The following is a 23,025-nucleotide window of genomic DNA, read 5'->3' on the forward strand; positions in this document are numbered from 1 at the left end:
CATACTTACTAGATATTAATAAATTGACACTTTAATTTGTAATATCACATCAGATCAGTTTATTAAAGTAAAATCCAGAGTGGAGCTTTCAGTGTGATGTCATCACCCCTATTAGACAGACAAGTGGTTCAGAGAGACAGATAATTTATTTAATTTTTTATTAATAAAATAAAAACAGGTCATTGGCTCTAATGAGCTCGTAAGCAGCTGCTGCATAAGAATCAACCAATCAGGTCAGAAGGCTGCTCCAATGGCGCCACCCCTCAACTCAGACTGAGCTCAGATTGGCTGGTGAAGTTCATCAGTTTGTTTACTGTCTCTGTGGAAATCAGCCGTCTCTCACTGTGATTTGTTGGAGTTGAAAATCTTGGTCAACAGGGAGACATTTGATTGGCTCTTCTGCTGAATGGAGCGCGCCTTGTCAAGGTGCTTCTGGGAAATGGAGTCTTTCTTTTTGTTTTTCTTCATCTGGATCTCCTCCTCTGTCTGTCGCTGAGTGAAGTCCCACGTCTTGTCGTCGGCCTGAGGACAACAAATACATGTTATATTACAGGTGAGATGACGACCTGACCAGTGACCAACTGGTTGAGAGTTTACCTGTCCTCCGTCTCTTCGTCTCTTCTTCCTGTCTTTGTCCAGGTTAGAACTCATCTCCACATTGTTCAGGTAGAAGTTTGTTTCTTTCTTCGCCTGAGAAACTTCAGTCCTGAGTCTCTGCTGCTGAACTATCCTCTGATAGGCCAGCTGCTCGCTCAGGTGAGTCCACTGGAACCGGTGCAGGTACTGCAGACAGGTAGAGAGACAGGTCAACAGACAGGTAGAGAGACAGGTCAACAGACAGGTAGAGAGACAGGTCAACAGACAGACAGGTAGAGAGACAGGTCAACAGCCAGACAGGTAGAGAGACAGGTCAACAGACAGACAGCTAGAGAGACAGGTCAACAGACAGACAGGTAGAGAGACAGGTCAACAGACAGGTAGAGAGACAGGTCAACAGACAGGTAGAGAGACAGGTCAACAGACAGGTAGAGAGACAGCTCAACAGACAGACAGGTAGAGAGACAGGTCAACAGCCAGACAGGTAGAGAGACAGGTCAACAGCCAGACAGGTAGAGAGACAGGTCAACAGACAGACAGGTAGAGAGACAGGTCAACAGACAGACAGGTAGAGAGACAGGTCAACAGACAGACAGGTAGAGAGACAGGTCAAAAGACAGGTAGAGAGACAGGTCAACAGACAGACAGGTAGAGACACAGGTCAACAGACAGACAGGTAGAGAGACAGGTCAACAGACAGACAGGTAGAGAGACAGGTCAACAGACAGACAGGTAAAGAGACAGGTCAACAGACAGACAGGTAGAGAGACAGGTCAACAGACAGACAGGTAGAGAGACACATCAACAGACAGACAAGTAGAGAGACAGGTCAACAGACAGGTAGAGAGACAGGTCAACAGACAGGTAGAGACAGGTCAAAAGACAGGTAGAGAGACAGGTCAAAAGACAGACAGGTAGTGGTCACATGATGTCAGTGTGATGTCAGAGGAACAGTTCAGGGGCCTCCTCCTTCAGAAGCCATATTTACACATACGTCTCAGCTGCTCAGGAAGCTTGAACCAGTTCGAATGCTCCGACAGACGTTTCTCCCCCCCCCCCCCAGAGACGTTACCTTGATGCTCCAGAGGTCAGCAGAGAAGCGATGGCGTTTCCTGTTTCCCATCTGCGTGTTGTGGAGCGACGCCGCCACTCGCTTCGCCATTCGTTTATCCCTGAACTCCACCCACCCTTCAGTGAAGTCACACCTTCTCAAGCCGGACTTCTTCTTCCTCCTTCTGACCTGAAGATCTGAGGGATCAACACGTCACTGGTCAGCGATTAATACCATCACTGTGGTTATGTGTGCATTTGTACTTTTGAGTGTACCTGTGTGTGTACTTGTACTGGTTTGTAAACGTGTGTGTGTACTTGTACATTACCTTCAGGTTGCAGGAACACTCGTCCGATCTCTCCGTGCACAGACAACATGTTCCTCAGGTGTTTGGGGCGGAGCTTCGGAGGAATGTGACCTATGTAAACGATTCCTGGAACAAACTTAGAATCTTTGAATTTCATCTTCTTCTTCATCACAGCAGCATCTTCAACAGCTGGTCCTCCCTCCTCTTCCTCCTCCTCCTCCTCATCTCCCTGAGCTGTAGTCATCTTCCCCTCTTCCTCCTCTTCCTCCTCTTCCTCCTCTTCCTCCTCTTCCTCTGTTGTCATCTTCCCCTCTTCCTCCTCTCCCTCCTCTTCCTCCTCTTGAGCTGTTTTCATCTTCCCCTCTTCCTCCTCTTCTTCCTCTTGAGCATCTGTAGTCTTCCTCTCCTCCTCCTCTCTTTTCTCCATCTGTAGAAACAGTAAGATCAACTGATGACAGATTGCTGTGCTCTGGTTTTTATGGTTTATTGTTGTTCGTGCTTCGTCTGTTTGTTACTAATAAAAACATCGAATGCTGGTTCCTGAGTAACAAGAACATTTCACTTCATATCATAAACAATCGATATCTCAACAACCTTGTCCACTGGTCAAGTCTCAAACAGTGAATAAAGCAAATTGGAACAAAGCAGAAACTCAATAAGGAAACAGGAGGATTTGTAAATATGGTAGATGGTCTGTATTTATACAGATATTTTACTTTTATAGATCTAATAAATAAAATGTTTTACTTGCTTCTATAGATTCATCTCAGGTAGATGCTGCCTCATCTTTTACAGCAGTGTACACATCTAATGTTGTGAAGCGACACATTAACCCATGTATAGATTCAATAACAACTGGTGGTGGAAGTGAGTTAGTAAACGTTTTACTTAAATACTTCAAAAGTACCACTTTATCTTGAGTAAATATTCCTATATTAAGTACTAGCTTTAAATAATAGTATTAAAACTAAAAGTACTTGTGTATCATATTTCCTAATGCAGCAGTCTACTACATCATTATGGCTGAGTGACAGTAAATATACTGAAGTAAAGTACAGACACATGAAATACATACTTAACTACAGTAGAGAAGTAAATGTACCACCACTAATAACTGGGCTGCTCATCACTGCTAATAATCACTATCGATCATCACTGATCATCTCTACTGATCACGTCTTCACTTCCGGCTCCTCCTCCTTCACATTAAAACTCGTCTTCGGTTTGTTTCTTATTAAATAAAAGAATAAAAACTAAAAACTCACCTTTTCTTTGCTGCTACACGTGAAAAACACAACGAGCGACTGCTCCGTCGCGTGGAAATGACGTCACATAGCTTCACAAGGAAAACCAGCTGATATACAGTTCCGGTTCTTTCTTCAAAATAAAACTTTGAGACCCGAATTGAAAGACTGGACGTTTTCATTTCCTGTACATTTTCCAGCAAAAAAATATGAACTGGTTATTGGAAGATGTGTAGAAATAAGTGTATGTATGTGTTTATATAAATATGTATATATAAATCTCCCTCGCACCCCACATGTGATGGTGACGGATGGTCTCCGACTTGTTAAAGCGAAATCAAACTCTTACTTTGAAATCTTCAACCGGGAAGTGTGTGCATGTACGATTCATGGCGGCATGTTGTGAAGAAGAGGAAGAAGAAGAAGAAGAGCAGGTAAACACTTTCTGAGGGTTTGTATTTGATACAGAGCTGAATGAACACGTGATGAGATGAGATGTTTGAAAATGTCTGAGGAGCCAGAGACAGGAGGACCAGGATCAGGATCAGGACCAGGACCAGGACCAGAACAACACTCTGTGGGACATGATGGTTTCAAGGAGCCACAGTTCAATCTAAATGTAAAGGAAAGAACAGCAGATCCCAGTATGAACACCTGACACTGACATTACAGTGGACAGAGCTAAACCAGATTAAACAGGTTCAGACTCACTGGTTCCAGTCCTCCCACAGCAGAGCACATGTACCAGACACCACTCAGACATCACACACAAACACAAGTCTGGGTCATGTGATCAGAATTGAGGAAGGGAAACATAAAGTTTGAGTTTTTAAAAGAAACTGGATTAATGAAGAGGATTTAATATTTCTTAATGTATTTCCACAGACCCAGCGCTCTGGTAGGGGGCGCTGATGCACCTCAAACGATAACCACCAGTAAAGAAGAAGATGCTTCGCTCAGTTTCCAGTTTACGTTTAAGTCTTAACGTGAAGGTGAAACTAGTCTCCGCTGGTTTCCAGTTCACCTCTGACCTTCTGCACCTTCACCCACCACAGCTCAGCCAAGGTGAGAGAACACAGGTTCTACTTCACACAGCTTCTCTAATGCACTACAAGTGGATCACTGCTCGTTTGACATGTTGCAGAGGCTGGTCTGTCCCAGCAGGAGGCGCTGGAGGTGCTGCAGGCTGTGAGGAGTGGAGGTGGGGGGGCGTCAGTCTCTCTCACTGCTCTGGAGCTCCTGCAGAAGGAGGCGGAGACGAGGAGCATCGTGACCTTCTCCTCTCGACTGGATGCGGCGCTCAGCGGCGGCGTTCCTGTCGGGAAAACAACGGAAATCTGTGGAACGCCAGGAACCGGGAAAACACAACTGTGGTCCGACACACACACACACACACACACACACACACACACACACACACACAAACACACAAACTTGATCTGTTTTTATTGACAAACGGTTGATGATGTCGTTGATCATGTGACCCCTGATCAGTCTGCAGCTGGCGGTGGACGTCCAGGTGCCTCAGTGCTTCGGGGGGGTCGGAGGTCAGGTGGTCTTCATCGACACCGAGGGCAGCTTCCTGCGTCAGAGGGTCACCGACGTGGGCGTGGCCGCAGTCAGACACTGCTCCCTATTGGTCGAGGATGAGGAGCAGCGGGTCGCCATGACAACCTTCACCGTGGAGGATATCCTGTCCAACATCTTCCTGGTAACGACAACCGGTCGACACGGTAACAGAAGTCACTCAGGGTTAAGACTGATTCTGATTGGCTGATTGGCTGATTGTCCCTCAGGTGCACTGTTTTGACCACGTGGAGCTGCTGGCGGAGCTTCACCTGCTGCCCGACTTCCTGTCCGATCACCCGAGGGTCCGCCTCCTGGTGATTGACAGCGTGGCGTTTCCATTCAGACGGTTTGACGACCTGTCACAGAGGACACGCCTCCTCTACGGCCTCGCCCAGCAGCTTTCTGCTATAGCAACCAGACACACTGTGGCTGTTGTGATCACCAACCAGATGACCACGCGGGTGCGGGGCAGCCAATCACAGCTGGTCCCTGCCCTTGGGGATAGCTGGGGCCACGCCTCCAACATCAGGCTCCTCCTCCAGTGGTCAGGGTCACAGCGCCTGGCAACAGTTGTTAAATCTCCAAGTCACGCGGACGCCACCGTCCAATACCAGATCAGCTCAGACGGCTTCAGAGACACTGACCAATCAGGAGCCGGCTGATTGGACGGAGGGTTTTCAATATGTGAAGATCAAGGAGACGATTCTGCTCGGACATGTTCATGAGTTTCACTGTAAATAAATAACAGACTGTAAATATGTTAAAACTGATTCAAATATAAAGTAAATAATAATAAATATTAAGTTTTCCATCAGATAAGTGCACCTCGTCCCGCAGCTCATACCGGCGGCTCAGCACATTTCCCCTTAAGAGCAAGTCTGATATTGAGTGGACGTGTTTTCATGTAGTTGATCATTTTTATCACAATGTCGAGAACATGTTAAAGTTCTGGTTCAAGTGTTTTGCTTGCAGGAGATTCTCTGTGAATGATACAGTGTGTGGAATGTACGTGTGGCTCCACTGGTAAGACTCTCTCTTTCAGTCCTGTCCCTACACACACTAATACAGTTTACTGAAGAAGTTTGATATATCTGTGGAGTCATCTGACTGTAAAGCATATTTCCCTTTCTCTGTCAACCAGCACCGGGCAATAGTCCCATTAGACAGCAGCACTGATTCCAGATCATTCCAGCAGGTTTAATGTTTCGCGATTGTGTCTGGCTTTTTTTCCTGTGCAATTAAATATGTCAGCTCATATGATGCCCTTTGAGCTGCGGCTGGGATTCGCTTTTGATTTAGTAAGGACTTTATTTTGGTCTCGTAAATATTAATACAATAATGGGCTAGATATTCCATTTAAAATAATTAAAAATTGTGTTGTTTTTTTTGATGGCATCTCGCGAGTCTTTAAAATCATAACGCACACATTCTTTCGAGGAACTTGGCACAAGATGAAATAGTTTGTATGTCTCTGGTCAGGCGCCCCCTAGTGTCCAGATATATGTTCACAGTTTGTCTCCAGGACTCGGAAAAGGAGTCTTCTTTAAATTTGGTGTAAACGTTCACAGATGAAGTGGTTGGATTCTAGGGGTCAGAGGTCACTGTGACCTCCATGTCTTCAGAGCATTTCTTCAGATTTTGTTGAACCTTGATCACATTTTTTAGATGATTCCAATAAGTTAGTTTGAGGAATAAGCTGTAAGTGTAATGGAATATTTAATTACATTTCACAGCAAAGACAATTATCAATTCTGGTTCATACAATTCTACCTAGCTACGGCTAGGGACCAGAGCACCCTGTCACTTAGTCTGACTTGGTCCAATGGCACAGAACAATGGAATCACATTTGATTTATACTAAATAAGCCCCTCCTTTCAGAGAGGTAGAATATTTATCCAATCAGCTCTCTGCGTGTTGTCTTCAGGCTTGAAGGCCAATGTATGCTTCTGCGTTTTGACGGACACGGACAGATAGGACCGCCCTCTCCAACGTGGAACGCCCTCTCCGTGCCTCTCCGAGGCTCCTCGGAGAGCTTTTCGTGCCGCGCTCATTTTTCTAACTATACGTCGAAATGACGGACAGCCCACGGATAGCACTTGGCTGTGATTGGTCCGCTAACGCCAGCATTTCGGAATGGAAACTTCCTGTTCCATTCCCTACATCACAATAAACCAAAATCACAACTACGACTCTATGATTATTGTGACAAGTGTGTCCGGCTGACGGTGGCTGGTTAGAGCACTTACAGCATGTGTGTACGGTCACATACGGTTATAACGAACTTTGATAACGGGGCTAGCGGGCTAGCCACCATGCTAACTGCGGTGGGAACAGCGCAAAAACCCGCTGACTTTAATCCCACGGCTCATGACACTGTTTCTCAAACACCGTCAGGTTAGAAGCAAACACTTGGTAGTAGTTAGTATCGGGTGTCCGTGCTGACTGTGTGTGGAAGTTGGGGGGAGCTAGCTGCCTCCGTGTAGCTTCAAGCTGTTGCAGCTGTTGAATTAGCAACGCAGTTTGGAAACAATACCGGGGAACCGCTGCGCTAAGACACGATAACAAAAGCATTTTGACCCGCTGGGTGTCACTTTATTCAGCAAAAACTGTCGCGTCATCAACATCATTTTTCTGTTACCATCGTTCACTGTGTTTGAGGAGCCGGGAGGACGTAAATAAACCAGCGTGGACTTCTTCTATATACCTCATGAGGTAGGCTTGTCTAAGCTCGACTTCCGTTTCGCCATCTACTGTTCTGGCGGTGAATTGTTTTCACAATAAAAAGGCTCGTAGAACTATAAATCAAAAAGGGTCCGTCCGATCCGTCCATCCGTCAGTCCGAAACGGACTCGGAGAAGCATACTGAGGCCTTAAGGCCTCAGTATGCTTCTCCGAGTCCGCACGGACACCCGATACTAGCTACTACCAAGTGTTTGCTTCTAACCTGACGGTGTTTGAGAAACAGTGTCATGAGCCGTGGGATTAAAGTCAGCGGGTTTTTGCGCTGTTCCCACCGCAGTTAGCATGGTGGCTAGCCCGCTAGCCCCGTTATCAAAGTTCGTTATAACCGTATGTGACCGTACACACATGCTGTAAGTGCTCTAACCAGCCACCGTCAGCCGGACAACGCCGCTGGCTTAACACACTTGTCACATTAATCATAGAGTCGTAGTTGTGATTTTGGTTTATTGTGATGTAGGGAATGGAACAGGAAGTCTCCATTCCGAAATGCTGGCGTTAGCGGACCAATCACAGCCAAGTGCTATCCGTGGGCTGTCCGTCATTTCGACGTGTAGTTAGAAAAATGAGAGCGGCACGAAAAGCTCTGCGAAGAGCCTCGGAGAGGCACGGAGAGGGCGTTCCACGTTGGAGAGGGCGGTCCTATCTGTCCGTGTCCGTCAAAACGCAGAAGCATACATTGGCCTTTAGACTCAGCCTCCAAGTGTTAAAACCTGTTTTCCCAGAGACCCCTGTCTCTGACTGTAACACCTATGCACTCTGTCGCAGACAGTAGGATGGACCCTGCTGTTAAGACCTTTTGTTTCATCAGAGGCACAAAGGAATCTCCAACGAATACACATCTGAGTCTGCCAAGCTGACCCCACATGTTTTCAGTCTTAAACACACAGGAACACATCAGAATAATATTTCAATCTATAACTCTGTCATTCCTTGCATGAAACATATCTAAATATAAAATCTCCCATCACATAAGTTACAGAAGAAAGAATGTGAAACGCTGCGTGAACAAGCGGGGGAGGGGGGGGGGGGTTCTTCTTAAGGTCCTTTAGAGAAGTGACAGTTTTGTGATTTCCTGTGAAGCAGCGTTAGAGCTTCAGTCCTCAACATGAACGCCCATCTCATCCTCGTCTTCTTCTCTCTCAGTGAGTTGATTTTATTTTCTCTTGGAAACTGTTGATTCTGTGAAGTTAGAAAGATTTGATCGTGTTTCTTTTCATCTCCTCCGTCTCTTTCACTCGTTTTCAGTTTTATGACCTCAGGTTCAAAGTCTAGTTTATCAGCAGAAGTGATCCACTCATGTTTCACTCATTTGCTGTGAATAAGTTGTGTCCAAGAATTCTGTTTTTTAACTTGTCTGACACTTTTATTATTTGTTTCATTTCAGATTTTCCTGAAATAATCATTTAATCTTTTTATCAGATTTTATATAAAGTTTCCTGAAGTCGTATTTTTTCCCCGGAGGTCAATTCAACCTGAGACAAATAAACGAACTGTCGGGCCTGTTTCTGTAATTTTTTTTAAATGCCATTAAAGCTGTGGTGAGAAAAGATCATGAGTCAGTGTCAGCTGTCAATCAGGAAACAGTCTCAGCTGTCAATCATGACGTCTCAGCCTGTTTTTAAATCATCATAAACTAATTAAGACCAAACTGATCAGAAACCCTCGAACAAACATCAGAGATATAAGAATGACCTGAAAATACAGAATTATCTTTCAGAATCATTTATTTAACGTGTGCTTTGGTTTCTTACTTTGGTCCGTGTCCCGTCTGCTAACATGAGTGTTGATGTTTCAGGCTCCTTGTTGCAGGACGGTCTCACTGAGTCTGTGTTCACTGGACCTGAAGGAGGATCTGTCACAGTCAGGTGCTTGTTTAACTTCTATGGATGGAAGAAGCTTTTCTGCAGGAAGTCGTGTGAAGACGGAGACGTCCTGATTGAGACAAAAGACGTCTCAACTCAGAGAGACAGATACAGCATCGAATACAAAGAAGGAACTTTTCCAGTATCTTATTCATTTGTTCATGTGACAATAAAAGAGCTGAAGAAGTCCGACTCTGGAAAGTACACGTGTAGTTTGAAGAGAATTCTTCGTCCAGAGGGAAACATAATGGTTGAGATCATCGTCACAGACGGTGAGTTTCTACACAAACTGTTTCAGATTCTACAAATATTCTTTAAATCTAATTCATTTGTACATCACCAAATTATAGTTTACATAACCTCCTTTGCTCTGGTGATAATGTAACAATATGTGTTTGTGTATATATGTTGTGTTGGTAATTGTTTCACAGCTTCACCGTCTTCGACACCGAGCAGGCCAGTTGAACCTTCTCCAACATCTCTCCCAGCAGCCACAGCCACAGCTCCCACCTCAAGCTCTCCTGAAACCAGTGAGCAGCCGCAGTCATCTGCTCCTCAGGTAAACTACCAGTAAGAAGGTGTTTTCATCAGGAAACTGAAAAATTAACAAAGTCACGGTCAAACTCATCGTGATGTCATCGTGGCTGAAGAGGAAGGAAGTGATGCTCGGAGGATTAAACACATACTTCCTGTTTCTTTTAATGATTTTAAAATGTACTTCCTGTTACCTAGATGGCAGCTCTTCTGCTGAATGTGAGCTTCATCTTCATCATCATCATCACACTCTCAGTGACTGTGATGGCTTTCTGCAGGATCAGAACCAGTAAACACAGAGGTAATACACAATGCAATATTACACACACATACACAGCATTACAATTATTAATAATAATACATTTTATAACAGACAGTACTTTGAACATACAGTACTCGTTAACAAACAATATAAATGTGTTTCTGAAGGTTTCAAACTGTTTGTTGCAGGTTGAAGTCGACTCCATCACGTGCACCGACACTGAGGTGGAGTCTAACCTCAGTGACTCACTCCACAGCGCCCCCTATAGACATGTGGACACTGTTACTCAGGTACAGATGAACTGTGTCAGTGAAGAAGCTTCATGTTCGCTGTTCTCCACTTATTAATAAACTTTCTATCTATTCATATGCATTTGTTACCTCGAGCCTGAATTACTGTACTTATAGATTTCAATTGGTCGTCCATGACTCCTCCATGTACACACAAGTCATTCATGGAGTTCCTCAAGGATCTGTCCTCGGACCTGGATGTGTTATATAATGTTGCTCACAGCCAGACACACGCACTATTAGGCCTCTGCAAACACAGGCATTAATACAACACAAAAAAAAACAGCCTTACAGCCATGATATTATTTTGAAGGATTTTAAGAAATACAATCTAAACAACAGGGCCGAGTGAGCAGAGACTGTGAGTATACAAAAGTGTGCAGGTGATGTCTGTGTGCATAACGAGCAGCAGAAACCTTATTGCTGCCATGTGCAAAAACTTTAGGGTTAATTATTTTAGCCTAAACATTGCTTTCATTTCTTAAACCTACTAATGAGATATTGGTGAGCAATATGCATGGAGCAGAGCCAGTCCATTCTCAGCTTTATTTTGTAGACGGCGACTCTGAGATTCATTCTCCACGTTTAGCATCGCTCTGTATTTATTCTTTATGAACGTCAGGACTGAGGAGGTCTTGCACAAGTCCTCCAGCCTTGATACGTTTTTATTGTTATATAAGTTAAACATCAAAGCCAAAATCAGGTAAAGATTCCTGCCTCCCCAACACTGTTACTATTTAATATTTATTAGATGTGATATTTACAATATATTTAATTTTGTCTATTTGAAAACACCTAAATATCTTTCAATTTAAAGTCACCACGTGTGTGCCTGACTCAGATTGATGTTGAAAGACGATGTGACTGAATGTGAGATGAAGACTGAGGTTCACTCTTAATAACATGATTCAGTCGTGATCTATAATAACACTCTATGATACATGTAACTCACGTGAGGGAGAGCGTTCTCCGACATCCACGCACAACTGGCCTCGTTCAGACTCACAATGTAACTAGGTAGATTGTTCCTGTAGCAGGCTCAGAGACAGTTTCATCCCCCAGGCCATAAGACTTTTAAACTCCTCTCCGTGACATATTTGCATATTTGCACTATTGTTGTTTTATTTTCTCCTCAGCTGTTTATATATATTTAGATATATATACTTTATTTTCTATTTAAATTTTGATATTCTATTTTATTCTATTTTATACTATTTCTATTTTATTTTATTTTATAGGTTGTAATTACTTGAGCATTGTTAGAAGAGAGCCTGAGACTCAAGCATTTCACTGCCAGCGACTGCTTCATGTTATTGTTTTGCATTTGACAATAAATATCTTGAATCTTGAATCTTGAATCTTGAAGGTCAAACATCCGACTCACACAGAAACACATCAGCTGCTTCGCTTTGTTTGTTTCAACGTACAAGTATTCCCGACTAAATAAAGAAGATGTTGTTTGTGAGTTGTTGTGTGTGGGTTTATCAGAAGTGATTATTGTGTCTCTGACTGAAAAGATGACGTCATGTCAGATGACTCCTCCCACCAGGTGAGCTGAGAGTTTTCACTAAACCTGAAACAGACTCAGCCGCTGCAACAAACAAACTGCGTCTCCCATCATGCATTGCTGCTGGCCACTGTTTCATATCGATTTATTGAGTCAATATTAAACGGAATACTCCCACATACAGCTGTTCCCATGGCAACAGATGCTGGTATCAACACCTGAGCAGGTGATCACAGACAGGAAGTGACCAGCAGAGGGCACTGTGGTGTTCTCCTGTGAGGACCGACCAACACACACACACACACACACACACACACACACACACAGCTGAATTAATTAAAGAGAGAGAGAGAGAGGTGTTTCCCTTCACTGATTGGAGGAGGGAGGGGGGGAGGGGGGAGCTTCATCACGGACTCACCGGGACCGAGCGGAGTTCCACCGGCGGCTTTCAGCGGAGCGTCGCCCGGAGCCGAGCATCGCTGAGCGGATCCAGGACGGAGGTCAGACCTGGAGGAGACGGGCTCCGGTGAGTTCCGATGGAAACAAGCGGAGACCGTGATTAAAGATAATGTGAATGAACCTGAGTCTTTAAATGAAATGTAAGTAAACGGATTTAATATTAATCTCATTAAACTTATTGAATATTAATTAAATAATTGATTGTTGCAGGAGACATCAAATCAATCCCATTTATTTCACACGCTCCTTCTGTCAATCAATAGAGATAAACATCTGGTTTTCTGTCGCAGATGTTTCATAAACCAAACATCGATCCATAATCCATCAATTGATCTGATTGATTCAATGATCAACAACTTTTAAAACCGTTTGTGAGACTTGTATTTGTTCTAAATATTAATAATTTTCTGTTCATGTTATAATATAATAAACTATAATGTAAGAAATGTGAAAACAGTGAATCACTTTTTCCATTTCACCTGACCTTTCTTTTTGTTTTTTGTGTAAATCGTTTTTAAATGTTCAATAAATGGAAAATGTTTAGAAAATAACCATTAAAATCAGATGAAAGGTTGAAACAACAGAAAAGAAATGATCAAATCTCTACTTTGATCGATTGATTGATTGATTGATTGATTGATTGGTTGATTGATTGATTGACTGATCGATTGATTGATTGATTGATTGATTGATTGATTGATTGATTGATCGTCCACAGGAGTTCACAGAAGGATGAAAAGTCTCGGCTGATCATCAGCTTCACATTATGACATCATCAGGCCCTGCCCACTTTCCCCTCCCCCTACGACATCATCATCATCACTATGTCTCCCTCTGGATTGGACAAACACCTCATCAGCTGTCCCTGTGGCCCCGCCTCCTGCTGTCTCTCTGGCTCTGGATTGGTGGACTGATGACCCAGGTGAGCGCCTCCCACCAGCACTTCCACCCCCGCTCCATCAAGATACCTGGTGACATCACCCTGGGGGGGCTGTTCCCCGTCCACGCCCGCGGGCCCCACGGGCTGCCCTGCGGCGAGCTGAAGAAGGAGAAGGGGATCCACCGCATGGAGGCCATGTTGTACGCCCTGGACCAGATCAACAGCGACCCCTACCTGCTGCCCAACATCACGCTGGGGGCCCGGATCCTGGACACCTGCTCCAGAGACACCTACGCCCTGGAGCAGTCCCTCACCTTCGTCCAGGCGCTGATCCAGAAAGACACGTCCGACATCCGCTGCTCCAACGGGGAGCCGCCGATCCTCCGCAAGCCGGAGCGCGTGGTGGGCGTGATCGGGGCGTCGGCCAGCTCCGTGTCCATCATGGTCGCCAACATCCTGCGCCTGTTCGAGGTAAGAACACCTGTGAGCACACAGACAACAGTAACTGACCGTCAGTTACAGGTGATCACTCCTGAAGATCACAGACCTGATCACTCTCCTCAGATTCATGGACGACTGCAGCTGTGTGTCTTCTGTATCACCTGATTCCAGCTGTTTGATGAACATGTGGATCCTGATGAGGTCATGAGGAGGAGGGGCCTAGCACAGAGCCTTGTGGAACTCCATTATTAACATGTTCCACGTGTTCTTCTTTTATCAACTTCATGTTTCAGTGTCACAGAATCTCCACGATGGTGATGATGTCACTGAGATCAGGTGACACGTCAGAGGTCATGAGAGGGTCGTTGGTAACCCTGGTAACCGTCTCTGGTTACCAGGGTTACCAGGTCCCATGTTAATCCAAAGTAAAAATATTTTTTATAAAGTTTAGTTTAATGAAACTTTAAAATCCTAAAGTAAGAAAACTGTTTATAAAGATACATCATCAGAAGATGAAGGTGATGATTAAGATAGAAGGAGGAGCTTGTTAACGTGGAGTCCTTTATTAATCTGCACACACACACAAACACACACTGACACACACACAAACACACACACACACTAATGTGATTGTTATTTATTGTATTGAAGCTGTGACACACATTCAGGCTGTTGCATAACACTAATCCCCTGTGTGTGTGTGTGTGTGTGTGTGTGTGTGGTGTGTGTGTGTGTGTGAGTGTGTGTGTGTGTTTGTGTGTGTGTGTGTGTGTGTGTGTGTGTGTGTGTGTGTTGTGTGAGACCTTGTGTTGTTGATCAGATTGACTGATTGATTGGTGTTTGAAGGTTCCAGTCTGAATGAAGTGAACCAGATGATCGAGCTCCTGATCCTCAGTCTATACTTTCAGATGATTGATTATTGATTATTGATTATTTATCTGTCTCAGATTCCTCAGGTGAGTTACGCCTCCACGGCTCCGGAGCTCAGTGACAACAACCGCTATGACTTCTTCTCCCGGGTGGTTCCTCCGGACTCGTACCAGGCTCAGGCCATGCTGGACATCGTCCGGGCGCTGGGATGGAACTACGTGTCCACGTTAGCATCGGAGGGAAACTACGGAGAGAGCGGAGTGGACGCCTTCATGCAGATCTCCAGAGAGGCTGGTAACTTCCTGCCTGTCTGTCTCTCTGCCAGGTGGACTCTTACCTGTCTGTCTGTCAGGTGGAGGTTTACCTCTCTGTCTGTCAGGTGGAGTCTTACCTGTCTCTCTCTCTGTCAGGTGGACTCTTACCTGTCTCTCTCTGTCAGGTGGACTCTTACCTGTCTGTCTCTCTGTCAGGTGAACTCTTACCTGTCTGTCTCTCTCTGTCAGGTGGACTCTTACCTGTCTGTCTGTCAGGTGGACTCATACCTGTCTCTCTCTCTCTGTCAGGTGGACTCTTACCTGTCTCTCTCTCTGTCAGTGAACTCTTACCTGTCTCTCTCTCTCTGTCAGGTGGACTCATACCTGTCTGTCTCTCTCTGTCAGGTGAACTCTTACCTGTCTCTCTCTCTGTCAGGTGGACTCTTACCTGTCTCTCTCTCTCTGTCAGGTGGACTCTTACCTGTCTGTCCCTCTGTCAGGTGGACTCTTACTTGTCTCTCTCTCTCTGTCAGGTGGACTCTTACCTGTCTCTCTCTCTGTCAGGTGGGGTGTGCATTGCTCAGTCAGTGAAGATTCCTCGCGAGCCGACAGCGGGAGAGTTCGATAAGATCATCAGACGTCTCATGGAGACGAGTAACGCCCGAGGTGTCATCATCTTCGCCAACGAAGACGACATCAAGTAAAAACACGAAACCAACAAACCTGCCATCACATCGCCATGAATACAACACTGACTCCTCCTCTTTATTTCTGGTAGGCGTGTCCTAGAGGCAGCCAAGCGGGCTAACCTGACGGGTCACTTCCTGTTTGTGGGTTCAGACAGCTGGGGCGCCAAAAGCTCCGCCATCACAGAACTGGAAGACGTGGCCGAGGGCGCCGTCACCATCCTGCCCAAACGAGTGTCCATCGACGGTAAAGATATTAACGACAAAACATCATTGTGTGTGTGTGGGTGTTACTGTGTGTATCATTGTGTGGGTATTGTTGTGTGTGTATTGTTGTGTGTGTATGTATTGTGTATCATTGGGTGTGTGGGTTGTTCAGGCTTCGATCAGTACTTCACGTCTCGTTCTCTGGAGAACAATCGCAGGAACATCTGGTTCGCTGAGTTCTGGGAAGACGACTTCAGGTGCAAACTGACGCGACCGGGAATCAAACTGGACCCGGACAAGAAGAAATGCACCGGTACGACCTCATCTGAGGGGGCGGGGCCTGGACACAGACAGAAGCTATTACCGGTGTGTGTGTGTGATGTCATGTGACGTCATGCGTGTCCTTGCAGGGGACGAGCGGATTGGTCGGGACTCGCCCTACGAGCAGGAAGGGAAGGTTCAGTTTGTGATTGACGCAGTGTACGCGGTGGCCCACGCTCTGCACAGCATGCTGCAGAACCTGTGTCCGGGCAGCGCCGGCGTCTGCAGCACCATGGACCCGGTGGAGGGGCGCTCGCTGCTCGACTACATCAGAGCCGTCAACTTCAACGGTGACAAAAACACACACGAGATGTGAAGCAGCGGCCAATCAAATCCCTCCTGCAGGAGAAACACCGTATAGATCGTAGATTGTAAATATAATAAAAGGTTGAATAGTTTCTTGCCTGTTCTCTCTACCTGTCTGTCTCTCAAACAGGAAGTGCCGGTACCAGTGTTCTGTTCAATGAGAATGGAGACGCTCCTGGTCGTTATGACATCTTCCAGTTTCAGATGACCAATCACAGCCACCCTGAATACCGTGTCATCGGCCAGTGGACCAATAACCTGAGACTTAATGTAGGAAATGGACTAATCCAGATACTGTCTGTTTGTCCACCTGTCTGTCTCTCTGACCTGTCTCTCTCTCTCTCTTTCTCTGACCTGTCTGTCTCTCGGGGTCAGTTGGAGGACATGCAGTGGTCTGGTGGAGATAAATTAGTTCCTGACTCCGTCTGTAGTTTTCCTTGTAAATCAGGAGAGAGGAAGAAGATGGTGAAGGGAGTTCCCTGCTGCTGGCACTGTGAGGTGAGACATGTACCTGTCTGTCTGTCAGAAGCAAAACTAACAGGCAGACAGTCTGTCTACGTTCTCTTTACCCTGGTAAAACCTGTCACTCCCTCTCGCTGACCTGTCTCTCTCTCTCTCTGACCTTTCTCTCACTCTCTCTCTCTTTCACACCTCCCTCTCTCTGACCTGTCTCTCTCTCTCTCTGACCTGTCTCTCTCTCTCTCTCTAACCTGTCTCTCTCTCTCGCTGACCTGTCCCTCTCTCTCTCTGACCTGTCTCTCTCTCTCTCTGACCTGTCCCTCTCTCTCTCTAACCTGTCTCTCTCTCTCGCTGACCTGTCCCTCTCTCTCTCTGACCTGTCTCTCTCTCTCGCTGACCTCTGTCTCTCTCTCTCTCTCTCTCTCTCTCCCTCTTGCTGACCTGTCTCTCTCTCTCTCTCTGACCTTTCTCTCTCTCTCTCTCTCTCTTTCACACCTCCCTCTCTGACCTGTCTCTCTCTCTCTCTGACCTGTCTCTCGCTGACCTCTCTCTCTCTCTCTCTCTCTCTCTCTCTCTCTCTCTCTCTCTCTGACCTGTCTCTCTCTCTCTCTCTGACCTGTCCCTCTCTCCCTGACCTGTCTCTCTCTTTCTCTCTGACCTATCTCTTTCTCTCTCTGACCTGTCCCTCCCTCTTGCTGACCTCCCTCTCTCTCTCTCTCTCTCTCTCTCTCTCTCTCTCTCTCTCTCTCTCTCTCCTCTCTCTCTCTCTGACCTCTGACCTGTCTGCAGCTCTGTGATGGGTACCAGTACCAGCTGGATGAGTTCACCTGTGAGATGTGTCCATCAGACATGCGTCCCGCCCCGAACAGAACCACGTGTCGCCCGACGCCGATCATCAAGCTGGAGTGGAACTCGCCCTGGGCTCTGGTTCCCGCCTCCCTCGCCATGCTGGGGATCTTAGCCACCAGCGCCGTGGTCATCACCTTCATCCGCTTCAACGACACGCCCATCGTCAGGGCGTCGGGTCGAGAGCTCAGCTACGTTCTACTGACAGGTCCACGCTCACCTGATGTCAGCAGTGATGTCAGCAGTGATGTCATCAGCAGTGAGGATGACATCACCCGTCTCTCTCTGTGTTGGCAGGAATCTTCCTGATCTACCTGATCACCTTCCTGATGATCGCGGAGCCGGGAGCGGTGGTGTGTGCGTTCCGGCGCCTCCTGCTGGGCCTCGGCATGGCCATCACCTACTCCGCCATGTTGACCAAAACCAACCGCATCTACCGCATCTTCGAGCAGGGCAAGAAGTCCGTGACCCCGCCCAAGTTCATCAGCCCCACCTCCCAGCTCGCCATCACCTTCATCCTCGTCTGCGTCCAGGTGAGTGCTCAGGGGTCACATGACCTCCCGCTGGGGCAGCAGCAGCTGGTCACATGACACAGGTTCATCTGTGTGTGTGTGTGTGTGTGTGTGTGTGTGTGTGTGTGTGTGTGTGTGTGTCAGGTCCTAGGTGTGTTTGTGTGGTTCGCCGTCATCCCCCCTCACACCATCATCGACTATGAGGAGCTCCGCCCCCCAAACCCTGACTACGCCAGAGGCATCCTGAAGTGTGACATGTCTGACTTGTCAATCATCGGCTGCCTCAGCTACAGCATCGTGCTCATGGTAACGTATTGATCTGTTATTGATCTGTTATTGATCTGTTATTGAGATCTTATTGATCTGTTATTGATCTCTTGTTGATCTGTTATTGATCTGTTATTGATCTGTTATTGATCTGTTATGATCTGTTATTGATCTCTTGTTGATCTGTTAATGATCTGTTATTGATCTGTTATGGATCTGTTATTGATCTGTTATTGATCTTATTGATCTCTTGTTGATCTGTTATTGATCTGTTATTGATCTGTTATCGATCTGTTATTGATCTGTTATCGATCTGTTATTGATCTTATTGATCTTATTGATCTGTTATTGATCTGTTATTGATCTGTTACTAGTGTGTTATTGATCTGTTATTGATCTGTTATTGATCTGTTATTGATCTGTTACTGATCTGTTATTGATCTGTTATAGATCTGTTATTGATCTGTTATTGATCTGTTATTAATCTGTTATTGATCTGTTATTGATCTGTTATTGATCTGTTATTGATCTGTTACTAGTCTGTTATTGATCTGTTAGTGATCTCTTATTGATCTTATTGATCTGTTATTGATCTGTTATTGATCTGTTTTTGATCTTGTTGATCTGTTATTGACCTGTTATTGATCTGTTATTGATCTGTTATTGATCTTCCTGAACAAACAACATGATGAAGGCTGAACAGGCCCTGTATGGTTCTTGGTGCTAGGTGACGTGTACGGTGTACGCGGTGAAGAGTCGCGGTGTCCCGGAGACGTTCAACGAGGCGAAGCCGATCGGCTTCACGATGTACACCACCTGCATCGTGTGGCTCGCCTTCGTGCCCATCTTCTTTGGTACCGCCCAGTCCACTGAGAAGGTGAGACCACAGTTACCAGCTGTTTAGGGTCACATGGTTTTGGATCACATGGTTTTGGTTCACATGGTCTTGGTTCATGTGGTTTTAGTTCACATGGTTTTGGTTCAGTGTGGTTTTAGTTCATGTGGTTTTGGTTCACATGGTTTTGGTTCACATGGTTTTGGTTCAGTGTGGTTTTGGTTCATGTGGTTTGGTTCATGTGGTTTTGGTTCAGTGTGGTTTTGGTTCAGTGTGGTTTTGGTTCAGTGTGGTTTTGGTTCAGTGTGGTTTTGGTTCAGTGTGGTTTTGGTTCAGTGTGGTTTTGGATCACATGGTTTTGGTTCACATGGTCTTGGTTCATGTGGTTTTAGTTCACATGGTTTTGGTTCAGTGTGGTTTTAGTTCATGTGGTTTTGGTTCACATGGTTTTGGTTCACATGGTTTTGGTTCACATGGTTTTGGTTCATGTGGTTTGGTTCACATGGTTTTGGTTCAGTGTGGTTTTGGTTCATGTGGTTTTGGTTCAGTGTGGTTTTGGTTCATGTGGTTTTGGTTCAGTGTGGTTTTGGTTCATGTGGTTTTGGTTCAGTGTGGTTTTGGTTCATGTGGTTTTGGTTCATGTGGTTTTGGTTCATGTGGTTTTGGTTCAGTGTGAGTTCAGGGAGGGACTTCAGATAAACGACGGCAGGATTAGACACTGAGTGCAGATTAAACAGATTATAATCCAGCACAGGATGAAATTAGAGAATAATAACTTTATTAAAAACGTTTAAAGAGCCGCAGACAAAAAAAAAGCCAAAAATAACGTGAAGGGAAACAGACGCAACACGTCTGTTACTCACAGAGACTTTAGAGCAAAGGGATCTGGACTCGATGTGATTTATGTGGATTTCTGTGGTTCATAAAAAAAGATCCCAGTGAACCAATAAGCTTTGAAGTTACATCATATTTTCTCAGACAATGTTAATTCTGCATTAACGACCTCGGGTCATAAAAACACAGTCCCATCAAAACTTAGTCCAGTTGAAGTAAAGAAATACACAAATAAAAAATTAATCTCTCACAAATAGCTGTGTGTATGTGTGTGTGTGTGTGTATGTGTGTGTGCGCGTGTGTGTGTGTTAGTGCATGTGTGTGTGCGTGTGTGTGTGCGTGTGTGTGTGTGTGTGTGTGTGTGTGTGTTGATTTACTGGTGTTCATCAGCAGCAGTTACAGATGGTGTCCCCCATGGTTCAGTGTTGAGACCACTTCTCTTCATCTAAACGGGTCAGAGGTTAGAGGTCATTTTGAATCCAGATTCAATGTGTCGCCAACAACACTCAACTTTACATCTCCACCAAACCCAGCAGCGCCCCCTGCTGTCCTCAGTGATTCTCTACATCAACACCTGGACGTGAAAGCACCTTATCAAACTGAATCACGTTTCTCCTGATTGGTTCAAGCTCTGCATCATTTAACTTTAAGCTGTGAAGGATGACATCACTGTTCTTAACTTTTTGTGGAGGTTCTGGTCTGGTTCTTCGGGACGTTCCTCCGAATGTTCTCTGTCATGGTGTCCACCTCTGTTTGTCCAGATGTTCATCCAGACGGCGACTCTGACCGTGTCCATGTCCCTCAGTGCGTCCGTGTCTCTCGGGATGCTCTACGTGCCCAAGGTCTACGTCATCGTCTTCCATCCTGAGCAGAACGTCCAGAAGAGGAAGAGGAGCATCAAGGTTCCATACACACTGTCACCTGTTGGTGTCGTTGTGTTATTGTGTTGTTGTTGTGTTGCATGTAAGTCTGACAGTTGTGTTGTTGTTGTGTTGCAGGCGGTCGCCCAAGTGGCCAGATTGTCTCAGAAATCGCTAAATGACAAACAAAATGGAGAAACAAAGATTGTACCTGACAGAACCCAGTGATACGACAAACTACAGGTACAGACACACACCTGTACACACACCTGTACACACACCTGTACACACACCTGTACACACACCGGTACACACTGACACACTTGTATCAGGTTATGATAAAAGGATTTTCAGATTTTCATGTTAACTTCAAAAAATGTTCATCTGATCAAAATTTAATTGGGTCAATTGATTTGATTTATGATCAAATAGCTGAAAATCAGATTCGTCACAGATCGTGAAGAAAGACGGACGACATGACAGCTCCCAAATTATATCGACCGCCCCCTGGTGGCCGGCTGCAGTAAAGGTCCAAACCTCGCCTCCACCTTGTTAGCAGATGGGACATGGATCCAACCAGTAAATCAAAGTAGACGTTAAATAAATTTTTGTCAAAGATGGTTTCTGTCATTTCAAGTCGTTCTTATCTCACTGAAGTTTCTGATCAGTTTGGTTTTAATTAGTTATTTGATGATATAAAAACGGACTGAAACTGACTCCTGATTGGTCGAGAGCGTTTGTGGCTCGGACTTCAATACCCCGGCTCCACTTCCCAATCACTGCAGCACAGACTGACCCTGATCATCAGCACCAGATGGCAGCGTTGGTATCAGAGATGTTTTGGCTTCATTCTTTAAACGTGTCGTCCATCTTTCTTTGTTTGTCCTCATGAAGCCAATGAGTGGAGCTCACGTGTGTTTATGGAAAAGGAGGAGATGAGTCCTGACTCCTGGAAGCTGCTGCAGATATTTCTGGAAACTCTGATGAATATTTCAGCTTCATGTGAAAGATTCATGCTGATGTTCACGGCTCAGTTGCTCTGAGTGCTCAGGAGCAAGGCACTAACCCTGCAGGTTGAAGCTTCACTGTGAGAGGAGCTCACATTTTAAAATCTCTTTGTGTGGTCGTTGGTAAAGAATCCGACAGGAAGTGGAACCAAAGTGTGGATGTTTTTCTTCTTCTTCATGTGGTTCAGCAGCAAGCACGTGGCGTTCACTGATCAGAGGGTCGGTGGTTCGATACCCGGCTCCTCCACATGTTGATCTGATTGGATGATGCCTCTGTGATTCCCTTTTGGTCTTTTCAGGGCCTCTCGCTCAAATTCATACCAAAGATTGCAGGAAATTCAAAACCCCAAAAAGTAATTGTATTCTAGTAATTTGAAATGGACGTGGCCAAACGGCTCAACAGCGCCATCTAAGGAAAAGCCCCACAGTTAGATTTCAAGGATCTATATATAGATTTTTTTTTTTTTTTTTTTTTTTTATATATAGACTGTTGTTTTACTAGGAACAGTAAAACAAAAGTTGTTTTTTTATATCAGTTGCACAAAAAAGTCGTTATGGAAAACCGCAACAGGAAGTCCCAATCGATCATATCAGCTTCAAATGACGTCATCTCAACAACATGGAGATTCAAACTAGGTGGCGTTTGATTACACGCCAACACAACACGAGGTTGTCGCATCTGTGTGATATCACAGTGTGTGTGCGGAGGGGGGGGTCATAGATTCCTCTGATGTCTGTGATGTTGCAATGATGAGAGATTAATTCGATCTGAAGCGAAACATTGCGTTACGACTTCATGTTGTTTATTGAAAACATTTAGTGGCTATAAACATATTTAAAAGCAAGAACCTTTAGAGTAAAAGAGGTAGATTTTTTCTATCTACTTATACTTTTAAAGTTTTACTGAGTACTTCTTCCACCACTGCAACGTTAAATAAAAGTACCACTCTCCCGGCACTGAAGCTATCCCCATGCGGTTTGTTCTTCCTCTGACAGAGTGGAAATCAAAAACAGA

At 45.3% G+C, this 23,025-nt stretch overlaps 3 protein-coding genes and 1 long non-coding RNA gene across 6 annotated transcripts; 3 read left to right on the plus strand and 1 right to left on the minus strand.

The window, feature by feature from the left end:
• Positions 1 to 127: 127 nt before the first annotated feature.
• abt1 (activator of basal transcription 1) lies at positions 128 to 2,226 on the minus strand. Its single transcript, XM_053425611.1, has 4 exons — positions 1,977 to 2,226; positions 1,670 to 1,845; positions 598 to 783; positions 128 to 522 (listed from the first exon to the last, which is right to left on the minus strand). The coding sequence occupies exons 1-4, from the start codon at positions 2,197 to 2,199 to the stop codon at positions 340 to 342; spliced, it is 768 nt and encodes a 255-aa protein (XP_053281586.1). The 5' UTR covers positions 2,200 to 2,226; the 3' UTR covers positions 128 to 339.
• A 1,336-nt stretch (positions 2,227 to 3,562) lies between these two features.
• rad51c (RAD51 paralog C) lies at positions 3,563 to 6,156 on the plus strand. Of its 3 annotated transcripts, none has more exons than XM_053425610.1 (5): positions 3,563 to 3,633; positions 4,085 to 4,264; positions 4,344 to 4,572; positions 4,694 to 4,910; positions 4,996 to 6,156. In XM_053425610.1, the coding sequence occupies exons 2-5, from the start codon at positions 4,147 to 4,149 to the stop codon at positions 5,428 to 5,430; spliced, it is 999 nt and encodes a 332-aa protein (XP_053281585.1). In that variant the 5' UTR covers positions 3,563 to 3,633; positions 4,085 to 4,146; the 3' UTR covers positions 5,431 to 6,156. The 3 variants fall into 3 exon arrangements, with proteins under 3 accessions (XP_053281585.1, XP_053281584.1, XP_053281583.1); XM_053425609.1 differs by having other exon boundaries at positions 3,569 to 3,818; XM_053425608.1 differs by having other exon boundaries at positions 3,569 to 4,264.
• Positions 6,157 to 9,882: 3,726 nt separating this feature from the next.
• Positions 9,883 to 11,853, plus strand: LOC128442403 (uncharacterized). The gene is made up of 3 exons (XR_008338832.1): positions 9,883 to 9,932; positions 10,106 to 10,208; positions 10,358 to 11,853. It is a non-coding gene; the product is annotated as an uncharacterized LOC128442403 (long non-coding RNA).
• Positions 11,854 to 13,191: 1,338 nt separating this feature from the next.
• On the plus strand, positions 13,192 to 21,231 carry grm6a (glutamate receptor, metabotropic 6a). Its single transcript, XM_053424843.1, has 14 exons — positions 13,192 to 13,776; positions 14,694 to 14,910; positions 15,435 to 15,570; positions 15,649 to 15,803; positions 15,936 to 16,076; positions 16,174 to 16,374; positions 16,521 to 16,660; positions 16,766 to 16,888; positions 17,639 to 17,903; positions 17,993 to 18,228; positions 18,352 to 18,513; positions 19,202 to 19,351; positions 20,905 to 21,045; positions 21,142 to 21,231. The coding sequence occupies exons 1-14, from the start codon at positions 13,192 to 13,194 to the stop codon at positions 21,229 to 21,231; spliced, it is 2,742 nt and encodes a 913-aa protein (XP_053280818.1).
• Positions 21,232 to 23,025: the final 1,794 nt, after the last annotated feature.

This window comes from Pleuronectes platessa, chromosome 6 (genome assembly GCF_947347685.1).
Source record: "Pleuronectes platessa chromosome 6, fPlePla1.1, whole genome shotgun sequence".
Taxonomy (NCBI): Eukaryota; Metazoa; Chordata; class Actinopteri; order Pleuronectiformes; family Pleuronectidae; genus Pleuronectes; species Pleuronectes platessa.

Bases quoted from the DNA above. Each gene is read 5' to 3' on its own strand.
- abt1 (XM_053425611.1), bottom strand. From the start codon at position 2,199: ATGACTACAGCTCAGGGAGATGAGGAGGAGGAGGAGGAAGAGGAGGGA. The intron at 1,846-1,976 runs GTAATGTACAAG...TTGATCCCTCAG, and splicing joins AGTGTTCCTGCAACCTGAAG to ATCTTCAGGTCAGAAGGAGG. The intron at 523-597 runs GTAAACTCTCAA...TGTTGTCCTCAG, and splicing joins GACGAAGAGACGGAGGACAG to GCCGACGACAAGACGTGGGA.
- rad51c (XM_053425610.1), top strand. From the start codon at position 4,147: ATGCTTCGCTCAGTTTCCAGTTTACGTTTAAGTCTTAACGTGAAGGTG. The intron at 4,265-4,343 runs GTGAGAGAACAC...GACATGTTGCAG, and splicing joins CCCACCACAGCTCAGCCAAG to AGGCTGGTCTGTCCCAGCAG. The intron at 4,573-4,693 runs GTCCGACACACA...ACCCCTGATCAG, and splicing joins ACCGGGAAAACACAACTGTG to TCTGCAGCTGGCGGTGGACG.
- grm6a (XM_053424843.1), top strand. From the start codon at position 13,192: ATGACATCATCAGGCCCTGCCCACTTTCCCCTCCCCCTACGACATCAT. The intron at 16,375-16,520 runs GTGACAAAAACA...TCTCTCAAACAG, and splicing joins CAGAGCCGTCAACTTCAACG to GAAGTGCCGGTACCAGTGTT. The intron at 16,661-16,765 runs GTAGGAAATGGA...TCTCGGGGTCAG, and splicing joins CCAATAACCTGAGACTTAAT to TTGGAGGACATGCAGTGGTC.